Consider the following 12,048-nt stretch of genomic DNA (forward strand, 5'->3'; position numbering starts at 1 on the left):
CTCCCTCTCCTCTCATCTTAGCTGAAGACTTTGCCTCCTTCTTCAAGCAGAAGATTGATAACATCAGAGCAAGCTTTAGTCCACAATCCCCACAGCCCCTCCTCACAACTACTCAGCCGTCTTCCTTAAAACCCAGCTTCTCCACCATGACAGATCAACTTTCTATTCTACTCTCAAGATCACATCTCACAATCTGCCTGCTTGATCCACTCCTATCCCACCTCATCTCCAATCTTACCACTGTCTTCATCCCAGCCCTAACCCACCTCTTCAACCTATCGCTAACAACTGGTGTATTCCCTTCATGTTTTAAACATGCCTCCATCACACCCATCCTCAAAAACAGTCTCTTGACCCTTCCTCTGTGTCAAACTATCGCCCCATATCCCTTTTTCCTTATGCCTCAAAACTACTGGAACAGCATGTCCATCTTGAACTGTCCTCACAGCTCTCTTCCTGCTCCCTCTTTGACAGTTTACAATCTGGCTTCCGACCGCATAATTTCACTGAAACTACCCTAACTAAAGTCACCAATGACCAACTAACCGCCAAAGCTAAGCGACACTACTCTGTCCTCCTCATCCTGGACCTGTCCTCTGCCTTTGACAAAGTAGACCATTCCCTTCTACTACAAATTCTCTAGTCATCACAGACTTGGCCCTATCTTGGATCTCCTCATACTCAACCGACCAAACTTTAAGCGTCTCCCACTCTCACACCACTTCCTCATCTCACCCCCTATCTGTCGGGGTCCCCCAAGGTTCAGTTCTAGGACCCCTGCTGTTCTCCATCTACACCTTCGGCCTGGAACAGCTCAGAGAGTCCCATGGCTTTTAGTATCACCTCTACGCTGACGATACGTAGATCTACCTCTCTGGACCTGACATCACCTCCCTACTAACCAGAATCCCACGTCTGTCTGCTATTTCCTCCTTTTTCTCTGCTCGATTCCTAAAACTGAACATGGACAAAACAGAATTCATTGTCTTTCCTCCTCCTCGCGCAACCCCACCACCTGACATATCCATCGATGTCAATGGCTGCTCACTTTCCCCAGTCCCACGTGCTCGCTGCCTGGGAGTAACTCTAGACTCTCATTTCTCTTTCAAGCCACACATCCAAGCCCTCTTCACCTCCTGCCGCCTCAAACTGAAAAATATTTCCCGAATCCGTACATTTCTTTCCCAAGAAGCTGCGAAAACACTAGTACACCCCCCTTATTGTCTCCCGCCTGGATTATTGCAACCTCCTGCTCTGTGGCCTCCCTTTTAACAGTCTCACACCCCTACAATCTATTCTAAACTATTCTGCCCGACTAATCCACTTGTTCCCCCCCCGCAACACCCCGACCTCTCCTCTCTGCCAATCCCTTCACTGGCTTCCCATTGGCTAACGACTCCAGCTTAAAACCCTAACCATGACATACAAAGCCATCCAGAACCTGTCTCCTCCCTACATCTGTAACGTAGTCTCCCGATACTTACCTGTACGTAACCTTCGATCCTCACAAGATCTCCTTCTCTGCTCCCCTCATCTCCTCTTCCCACCATCGTATCCAAGATTTCTCCCGTGCCTCCCCCATACTATGGAATGCTCTGCCACAACATATCAGACTCTCGCCTATCTTGACAAGCTTCAAAAGGAACCTGAAGACCCACTTCTTCCGACAAGCCTACAACCTGCCGTAACCCTCAGTCTGATATAGCACCGCACAACCATCTCTACCCTCACCTACTGTATCCTCACCCATCCCTTATAGACTGAGCCCTCGTGGGCAGGGTCCTCTCTACTCATGTACCAGTCTGTGCCTTGTATTGTTTCTAATTATTGTACTTGTCCCTATTAAGTATATTAAGTATACTCCTTTCACATGTAAAGCGCCATGGAAAAAAATGGTGCTATAATAATTAATAATAATAATAATAAAAAAATAATGTCATTCTATGATGCCTTGAGGATCTTTAGCAGGCCTCTGGCTGACGTTATATCTCATTGAAACCCCACAATCACAACATATAAATGTCACTGTCAGGTAATAGACAGGGATTGGAGCTAGCTCCAGTTGCTGCAGTTATAGGATGATAAAGGCTTTATAACAGCCATTATCTGAAGGGTATGGTTCAGTTTCAGAGCCCGATCCATACATAGGAACTTGATATAGGATGTACTATTAAACCCTCTGTTGGGAGGAGGTTAAAAGAGCAATATTCCCTAGGAAAAATAAATACAAATTATATACAAAACAAAAAATGGGGAGAACGACAAGCCCTGTTGTTAAGTGCCTAAGGGTATAAGCCAAACCAGAGTCTACTCAACAATATAAAAGAGGCACTCATCACAGCTGGTGCAAGGCCGGGCTCGTGGGGTGCTCCCGACGCAGGGCCGGGCTCGTGGGGTGCTCCCGGCGCAGGGCCGGGCTCGTGGGGTGCTCCCGGCGCAGGGCCGGGCTCGTGGGGTGCTCCCGGCGCAGGGCCGGGCTCGTGGGGTGCTCCCGGCGCAGGGCCGGGCTCGTGGGGTGCTCCCGGCGCAGGGCCGGGCTCGTGGGGTGCTCCCGGCGCAGGGCCGGGCTCGTGGGGTGCTCCCGGCGCAGGGCCGGGCTCGTGGGGTGCTCCCGGCGCAGGGCCGGGCTCGTGGGGTGCTCCCGACGCAGGGCCGGGCTCGTGGGGTGCTCCCGACGCAGGGCCGGGCTCGTGGGGTGCTCCCGACGCAGGGCCGGGCTCGTGGGGTGCTCCCGACGCAGGGCCGGGCTCGTGGGGTGCTCCCGACGCAGGGCCGGGCTCGTGGGGTGCTCCCGACGCAGGGCCGGGCTCGTGGGGTGCTCCCGACGCAGGGCCGGGCTCGTGGGGTGCTCCCGACGCAGGGCCGGGCTCGTGGGGTGCTCCCGACGCAGGGCCGGGCTCGTGGGGTGCTCCCGACGCAGGGCCGGGCTCGTGGGGTGCTCCCGACGCAGGGCCGGGCTCGTGGGGTGCTCCCGACGCAGGGCCGGGCTCGTGGGGTGCTCCCGACGCAGGGCCGGGCTCGTGGGGTGCTCCCGACGCAGGGCCGGGCTCGTGGGGTGCTCCCGACGCAGGGCCGGGCTCGTGGGGTGCTCCCGACGCAGGGCCGGGCTCGTGGGGTGCTCCCGACGCAGGGCCGGGCTCGTGGGGTGCTCCCGACGCAGGGCCGGGCTCGTGGGGTGCTCCCGACGCAGGGCCGGGCTCGTGGGGTGCTCCCGACGCAGGGCCGGGCTCGTGGGGTGCTCCCGACGCAGGGCCGGGCTCGTGGGGTGCTCCCGACGCAGGGCCGGGCTCGAAAGCTTAATCAGTGACGCAGCTGTTAGGGGGTTCTTACGCCTCAACAGCAATTCAGATTTGTACCCAAAACAATGGTCACTTTTCTAATTTCCTAACATGGGGCAAAGACCCAAAATCCACTGCTGACTGCATCTTTTCATTCATGCATCCTCGGCTCTAAAAAGGGTATTCTCCCATTCTTGGACATTTATGGCACATTGTCAGGTTAGGATACCACTTTGGACCTAAATTGTTTCTTACATCTAAGTTTCGGTGTACCCACCCTCTGCAGCATGGCCTCAGACCAGGAAAAGCCATTGGGTTCCACAGCCCATTGAAGAATTGTCCCCATGATGCAAAGCATGACGTCCGACTGGAGAATGTTGAACAGGCTGGCAAAAAGTGGGCAAAAAGGCGGCAGCACTGGGGGTGGCAGAGCTATGACGAAATAAAAGAACACGTATTATTTACCTGTCACAATGCTAGTTGCTTAAAACTATATACAAAATAGTGATATACAGATGTCCACTAAATTTTAGGGATCAATGGAACCAACAATTCTCTTACACCAGCAAGTATCATTTACTAGATGTAAAAGGGATTTCCAGAATTAGGAAAACAAGGTAGCTTTCTTTAGGAAACAGAGCCAATAACTGACCATGTGTTGTGTGCGTTATTGTAGCTCAGCTCCATTCACTTCAATTGGGCCCATGTTTATGGGGCTTATTAAAGAAAATGATGTGTAGCCGGCCTAAATGCTACATACCTGTCTCTTCTTCACTGAGACGCTTCAATTTGCGCTGGGCCTCTTCAGCCTGCAAAACATGAGACACAATCGTTAAGGAATTAGATGCCTTAAAACAAAACAGGTTATTCGACGATGCTTTCAATGTCTGGTTACAACGTAAAAGGAACAAAAGGTAAAAAGAAGACAAGTCCACTATTAATGCGCCCATGGTTTCTCCTATATGCAGAGTTGGGGATCGGCGGCCATACTCTTTTTACATGAGTCGCCTGTTGAGTATCTCAAAATGACTGATGCTGAGTCAATAGATCTCTGTCCAATGGCCATGTGGATAGTCTATGGCAGCCAAACCAGAGCCCTGAAAGCCGCCTCCTACTTGCAGCATCTTCAGGGCCTCTTTTAATTAGTAAGTAGTGATGTATTGCAAAAAAGCAAAATGGGATAAAGCAAGGATATGAGCGATTTAACAAGGGCCATTGGATGGATAGTTGACTGAGGCAGAGCATCTCTAAAAGGGGTGGTCTCGTGGGGGGTTCCCGGCACAGCCCAAGGTCTCGTGGGGGGGCTCCCGGCACAGCCCAAGGTCTCGTGGGGGGGCTCCCGGCACAGCCCAAGGTCTCGTGGGGGGGCTCCCGGCACAGCCCAAGGTCTCGTGGGGGGGGGGGCTCCCGGCACAGCCCAAGGTCTCGTGGGGGGGGGCTCCCGGCACAGCCCAAGGTCTCGTGGGGGAAGGGACTCCCGCCACAGCCCAAGGTCTCGTGGGGGGGTTCCCGACACAGCCCAAGGTCTCGTGGGGGGGTTCCCGGCACAGCCCAAGGTCTCGTGGGGGGGGCTCCCGGCACAGTCCAAGGTCTCGTGGGGGGGGGCTCCCGGCACAGCCCAAGGTCTCGTGGGGGGGCTCCCGGCACAGTCCCAGATCTCGTGGGGGGGCTCCCGGCACAGCCCCAGGTCGAGAGTTATTGTAGCTCAATTGGTTGAAAAGTTACTGCTGTATATAATAGAAAAGTGTCAGATCGCAGTACCCATCGCGGCTTGCTGGGAAGCGGTGAATTATTGTTACAGCTGTTCGGGGTATAGACAGGGACGCCAACTTTGCAGAGTCCCTTCAACACAAGTTCGGTTTCTGGACTGAACATAAGAGACTACACGTATTTACCTTTGACTGTTCCGCTCTTGAGTAGTGATAATAGAAGAGGTTGAAGTCCTTTGTGCTCTCCGGCCTCAGTTCATAGAGGCCTCGTCCCGTTAAACCCGGCTTCCTTAAAAGAAGAATAGAGATGATTTTAGATATTGAACAGCTCCTGACTGCGGCAAAACGAAGAAATGGGGTCACGACTTACTTAAACGAGGCAATGGTCTCAATCACTTGCTCCATTCCAGTCTCCTTATTTTCCTGTGTATAAAAAAAAAAGGATATAATGCAAATCAACTGAGCGCAATTACTATAACTACCCCTGTCAGTCAGTATGCAGGAGGTATGTGTAAGATGTCAGAGGTCACATAATGCACGGGGCGCAGGGGAAAATGACCAAAAACACATTTTCTATTATTTGATTATACGATGTATGCATTACATAAGATTAAAGGGATTGTTCAAAAATTACAACTTATCACTAGTGATGAGCGAGCACTACCATGCTCGGGAGCTCGTAACTAGTGATGAGCGGGCACTACCATGCTCGGGAGCTCGTAACTAGTGATGAGCGGGCACTACCATGGTCGGGTGCTAGGTTACTTGTAACTAGTGATGTGCGGGCACTACCATACTTGGGTGCTCGGTACTCGCAACTAGTGATGAGTGAGCACTACCATGCTCGAATATTCGTAACTAGTGATGAGCGAGCACTACCATGCTCGAATACTCGTAACTAGTGATGAGCGGGCACTACCATGCTCGAATACTCGTAACTAGTGATGAGCGGGCACTATTGTGCTCAGTATTCGTAACTAGTGATCAGCGGGCACTACCATGCATGGGTGCTCGCTACTTGTAACTAGTGATGAGCGAGCACTACCATGCTCGAATACTCATAACTAGTGATGACCAGGCACTATCATACTCAGGTGCTAGGTACTTGTAACTAGTGATGAGCGGGCACTACCATGCTCGGGTGCTCGTAACTAGTGATGAGCGGGCACTACCATGCTCGGGTGCTCGTAACTAGTGATGAGCGGGCACTACCATGCTCGGGTGCTCGGTACTCGTAACTAGTGATGAGCGAGCACTACCATGCTCGGGGGCTTGGTTCTCGAAACGAGCAGTCGGATGCTTGGATAGACTCGTATACTGAGTATAATGGAAGCCAATAGGAAACTCCAGCATTTTTCCCTGAAGATCTGGTATTCCTCACTCACCCCTACTTATCACCTCTCCACAGGGTAATGTCTGATCTCTGGGGGTCCCATTGATCACAAGGGTTGTATGTCTCCTGTTAAAATGAAGCAGCGGTAGCACATATGCACTGCCTCTCTGTTCATAGTCTCTGGGACTGATGAATGTAGCTGAGTACTGTATTCATCTCCATTAGTTTCATAAATAACCACAGGATCCCCATTCTCATAATCTGTGCTGGTCCCAGTATAGGACTCCTGGTAACCAGATGCTTACTCCCTTCTCTAGTTGAAGTGTGGGTAACAACTCCTTTAAAGCGCATAGGTCACCAGATCTCACAAAACAAAATGCTTTAATTATTCAATTTATTTCTTACACCTGATGAGACTGATGTACTTACTTTGAAAATCCAAGTCAGAATGTCTGTATAATCCCGCTAACAAGATGAGCAATTAATGAGCCCAGCTCTTTAATGAAATCCCTCATGAGACCAAATGTATTCAGTTACCGTCCACTCAGCCTGACTGACAGCTGCAGCTTGTGCTGAGCAATGTGAGATTTCAGCAGGGAGGAGGGACACTGAGGAGCTAAAATCAGGCTAGCAGATTGAGATTAACTTTCATGAAGGGTAATGCAGTCATTCTGATATGGGGAGGTAAAAAGAACATCCACGAGATTCCCGTAGTAATGTATTAAGTAGGTACCTTTAGGTTGGAAAGAAGGGAATTTTGTACTTACCGTAAATTCCTTTTCTTCTAGCTCTTATTGGGAGACCCAGACAATTGGGTGTATAGCTACTGCCTCCGGAGGTCACACAAAGTATTACACTAAAAAGTGTAAGGCCCCTCCCCTTCTGGCTATACACCCCCCGTGGGATCACGGGCTTACTCAGTTTTAGTGCCAAAGCAAGAAGGAGGAAAGCCAATAACTGGTTTAAACAAATTCACTCCGAATAACATCGGAGAACTGCAAACCGTTCAACATGAATAACATGTGTACCCGCAACAAACCAAGAATCCCGAAGGACAACAGGGCGGGTGCTGGGTCTCCCAATAAGAGCTAGAAGAAAAGGAATTTACGGTAAGTACAAAATTCCCTTCTTCTTCAGCGCTCTATTGGGAGACCCAGACAATTGGGACGTTCAAAAGCTGTCCCTGGGTGGGTAAATAAATACCTCTTGATAGGGCTGCAAGACAGCGCTCCCCTACGGGGAGGCCACTGCCGCCTGCAGTACTCTTCTACCTAGGCCGGCATCCGCCGAAGCATAGGTATGCACCTGATAATGTTTGGTGAAAATGTGCAGACTCGACCAGGTAGCTGCCTGGCACACCTGTTGAGCCGTAGCCTGGTGGCGTAATGCCCAGGACACACCCACGGCTCTGGTTGAATGGGCCTTCAGCCCTGATGGAACCGGAAGCTCAGCAGAACGGTAGGCTTCAAGAATTGGTTCTTTGAGCCATCGAGCCATGTTGGCTTTAGAAGCCTGCAATCCCTTGCGCGTACCAGCGACAAGGACAAACAGTGCATCAGATCGGCGCATAGGCGCCGTGCGGGAAAAGTAGATTCTGAGTCCTCTGACCAGATCTAACAAATGTAAACCCGTTTCAAACCGGTGAGTCGGATGAGGACAAAATGAAGGTAATGATATATCCTGATTAAGCTGAAACGCGGATACTACCTTAGGGAGAAACTCCTGAATGGAGCGCAACACTACCTAGTCCTGGTGAAACACCAGGAAGGGAGCCTGATATGACAGAGCTGCCAGCTCATACACTCGCCGAAGAAACGTGATCGCCCTAGAAAAGCCACTTTCTGTGACAGGCGAGAAAGGGGAAACTCCCATCAGAGGCTCGAAAGGCGGCTTCTGGAGAGCAACGAGTACCTCGTTCAGATCCCATGGATCTAACGGCCGCTCGTACGGGGGCACAATATGACACTCCCTGTAGCCACGTGCGCACCTTAGGAAGACGTGCTAGACGCTTCTGAAACAACACGGATAGTGCCGAGACTTGCCCTTAAAGGGAGCCGAGCGACCAACCGTTTTCCCGACCAGAGTGCAGGAGGGCAGGCAAAGTAGGCAAAGCCGATGGCCAGGGATACACTCCCTGAGCAAAACACCAAGATAAGAATATCTTCCACGAGTTGTGGAATATCTTGGCAAACCGCGGCTGGCGAGCCCGTCTCATTGTGACCCTGACGTAATGCTCACAGTCGACTGACGGTGAGATGCCACAGATCTCGGTACCACAACCTCCTCGGCCAGTCTGGGGCGACGAGAATAGTGCGGCAGCAATCGGAAGCTGGAACTGCGACCAATCTTGAGCCAAGGCGCCTGTCGCCAGAGCTCCCGCCATGAAAATCGAGACCTTGTAGTTGCCGAGACGCCATGATGTCGACGTCCGTCCTCATCCCGCGGCTACCGATTTCTTGAAGCCAAACGGGAGCAGGTCCCATTCCCCTGCGTCCACGTCCTCGCGACTGAGGAAGACTTGCTTCCTAGTGTTGTACGTCCGGAATGTGTACGCCACCGCTGTGGATAGTCCGACTGAATTCGGTTCTGATTGCATTCCAGCCACTGCAGGAAAGCTTGCAGTGCAAGATACACTGCCCAGAGCTCTAGACCACTGAGTTGAAGAGTGGACTCCTCTGAAGACGGTCTTTGACCGTCTGTGAAAGGGGGACGTTACTGTGTAGGAACATCGACTTCCTTCCCCTTAGCGAAGAATCTTCTAATGATGCGGACGCAGATGAAACTGCGTGAAAAGGCTCGCCTCTGGATGAGGCGCCTCCTTGAAGGAGAGACTGCACCCTCGTCTGTAGTGAACGCTGTTTGTCCAGCGGAATTCACTATCACTGAGAGAGTGTGAAAACTCTATGCCAAGATATGCCAGCGATTGGGTTCAACTTAGAAGAAGTCAAAGACCTCCCCGAAACTCTGGGAAGGGTCCAGCGCCATGTTCAGGTTGTGTTGGCATGCTTCTAAAAGAGAGTGCCTTGACAAGTAGATTGTCCAAGAAAGGGATCACAGAGTGACCGTAAGAGCGCGGGACTGCTCCCACTGCTGCCATGAACTTGGTGAAAAACCCGTGGGGCTGTCGCCAGCCGAAGGGTAGGGCTACAAAACGAAATATGCCCGTAGCCAACGCCGGTGCCTTGGAGCAATCGGCACGTGGAGATAAGCATCCTAATGTCTATGGATGTTAGGAAAAACTCTTTGAGACAGTGAGGCAATGACGGAGCGGAGTGATTCCCTCCGGAACCGCCTGGTTGTCACGTGCTTGTTAAGCAGTTTAAATTCCAGAACGGGACGGAAGGAGCCGTCCTATCTTGGCACCACGACCAGGTCGAAGCAAAAGGCGTAACTGGTTCCTGAAGAGGAACAGGGATTACCACTCGTCCTGCCTGCAGAAGAGCCTCGGCTCGGTCGGAGAGGTAGTTTGAGACAAACTGACTCTCTCTCACCGGCCTTTGACCTGTGGTAGGTAAATGTCGCTAAAGCGGGGGAGTCTGCTCCCCGCGGTTGCGGAGTGAGAAGGCTGAAAATTATGAGAAAAAAACGCTTTGGTAGCGATTCCTCCGGCTGCCTTCCCCGGGCGTACTTGAGCCTGCTAGGAATCTATGCCCTTCTGGGCCTTTTGAGTCGTTTTGGACAGTTGAATGAATTCATTCAACCCTTACCAACAGACTATCACTAGATAAAGGCAACCTGGTTAAGCACTTTGTTGGAAGAAGCATCTGATCCAATCTGTTAACCACTAGGCTCTGCGTAAAAAATACGGAGATGGCCGATGCCACCGCCGTCCGGCTCGTAGAGTCTCGGACAGCCTTAACAGCATGGTTCGCCATGCGGCGATTGCGAGATTACAGACGCTGCTGAGACCGAGATGTACCGGTGACAGCGTCCCTCTGCGCAACACTATCTGAAATAGCTTGGAGTGCCTTCACGGCTGCGACTGCCGGAGCAACCGACCTGCCGATAGCTTCATAGACAGATTGCGGCCAGAACCTATCTATCTGTCAATGGCATTTTGACGTGAAGCCCCGACAACTATAGATCCAGCTGCAAGCCTGGAGATCGGGAGATCCACATTTGGACCTGGGCTAGCGCTTGTCCAATCAGGGAGGAGAGTGTCTCATTAATACGGTCGGAGAACGCTTATCGTGAAAAGCGTTGCGTTTCTGGACTGCATCTCTAGGATCAGAGGGCCAGACGAGTACGCAATTGCTTGCGATATTAGAAAAGAGATCTCCCCTGCTGTGAAGCTGACTCTTTCACTGATGGAGTCGAGGGCTATTCCCAGCGAGCCTGCTTAGGCCCTCTTGAACTGACGTCCGTGTCGGAGCCTGCCCCCTGGGACGCGTGAAAACCACCCTGGAGCCTTGAGCTGCTCCTCAAATCATGGTGGCCAGGGGCATTGCAACTATATTGCCCAAGGTCTGCGTGGGCTGCCAGACTGTAAGATGTCAGCCATAGTCACAGCCAATATAACAGCGGAAAGAAACTGCAATTTCGTCCCTGTCTCTGGACAGGAAGCACAGGTGGTTCTTTTAACCACATATAGCCGAAAACCCCGGTCAAGCAATTGCCCGCACTGGGGTCCTAGACTCGTATTACATGCAGTACAAGCAACATATAAAGTCCTCATTGGCCTTTTCTTTTTCTGCTGTTGTTGTCTAGCTATCTAAGTGCATAGCCTAGGATAGCGACCGTACAGTAAATAATCATACAAGCATGAAGTACAAATAAACACTTCAGCTCATGTAGTACACGCAGCATTGAAAACTTGTGGCTTGGCACATTAGCTCTTCTGCTGCTGTTGTCTATTTATCCAGGAGCTTGAGACAAGGATAGCGACATACAGTGAATGTATAGCATTCAAGCACGAAGTACAAGTAAACACTTCAGCACCTGTAGTACCCGCAGCATTGAAAACTTGTGGCTTGGCACATTAGCTCTTCTGCTGCTATTGTCTATATATCTAGGAGTATGAGACAAGGATAGCGACATACAGTGAATGTATAGCATACAAGCCTGAAGTACAAGTAAACACTTCAGCACATGTAGTACACGCAGCATTGAAACTTGTGGCTTAGCACATTAGGCCTTCTGCTGCTATTGTCTATATATCTAGGAGTATGAGACAAGGATAGCGACATACAGTGAATGTATCGCATACAAACATGACAGTAAACACTGCCAGCACATGCAAATGCAGCAGCCTTGCAAGCTGGTGCCTTGGCACCACTGCTCTACTGCTGCTGTTGTCTAGTTAACTAGGAGCATGAGGCAAGGATAGCGACATACAGGAAATGTATAGCAGACAAGCATGACAGAAAAACACTGCAGTACAAGCAAATCAAGCAGCATTGAGAGCCCGTGCCTTGGCAGCCTTGCCTTACTGCTGCTATTGTCTGTTTAACTAGGTGCATTAGCCAAGAAAAACGACATATAGTGCATGTATAGCATGACAATAAACCCAATTGCAGCACCTGCAAACGAAGCGGCAATGAAAGCTTGTGCCTTGGCACTTTGCTGTTGCCAAATCTGCCAACAAACACTGCAGACTAATCATTGAACACTTGTCTAGCCATCTAGGAGAGTATGCCCAGAATAGCGACAGTACAGTGCTGCATCGCATATCCGCACACAGTTCAAAAGCCCACTTCAGTATTAGTGGGACCAGTACTGCCTATCGCCC

General features: G+C 51.2%; 1 protein-coding gene across 2 annotated transcripts in view; it reads right to left on the reverse strand.

Moving 5' to 3' along the window:
• The window catches only part of UBR2 (ubiquitin protein ligase E3 component n-recognin 2), a 394,151-nt gene that overhangs the window by 191,146 nt on the left and 190,957 nt on the right, over positions 1-12,048 (reverse strand). For both annotated transcript variants that reach the window (XM_075339174.1, XM_075339175.1), the window contains exons 22-25: positions 5,358-5,410; positions 5,174-5,276; positions 4,039-4,087; positions 3,556-3,710 (exon numbers count right to left, since the gene is read on the reverse strand). In XM_075339174.1, the coding sequence (XP_075195289.1) occupies positions 3,556-3,710; positions 4,039-4,087; positions 5,174-5,276; positions 5,358-5,410 (360 nt within the window). The remainder of the gene's footprint in view (positions 1-3,555; positions 3,711-4,038; positions 4,088-5,173; positions 5,277-5,357; positions 5,411-12,048) is intronic.

Source organism: Anomaloglossus baeobatrachus, chromosome 3 (genome assembly GCF_048569485.1).
Source record: "Anomaloglossus baeobatrachus isolate aAnoBae1 chromosome 3, aAnoBae1.hap1, whole genome shotgun sequence".
In the NCBI taxonomy this organism is placed as follows: Eukaryota; Metazoa; Chordata; class Amphibia; order Anura; family Aromobatidae; genus Anomaloglossus; species Anomaloglossus baeobatrachus.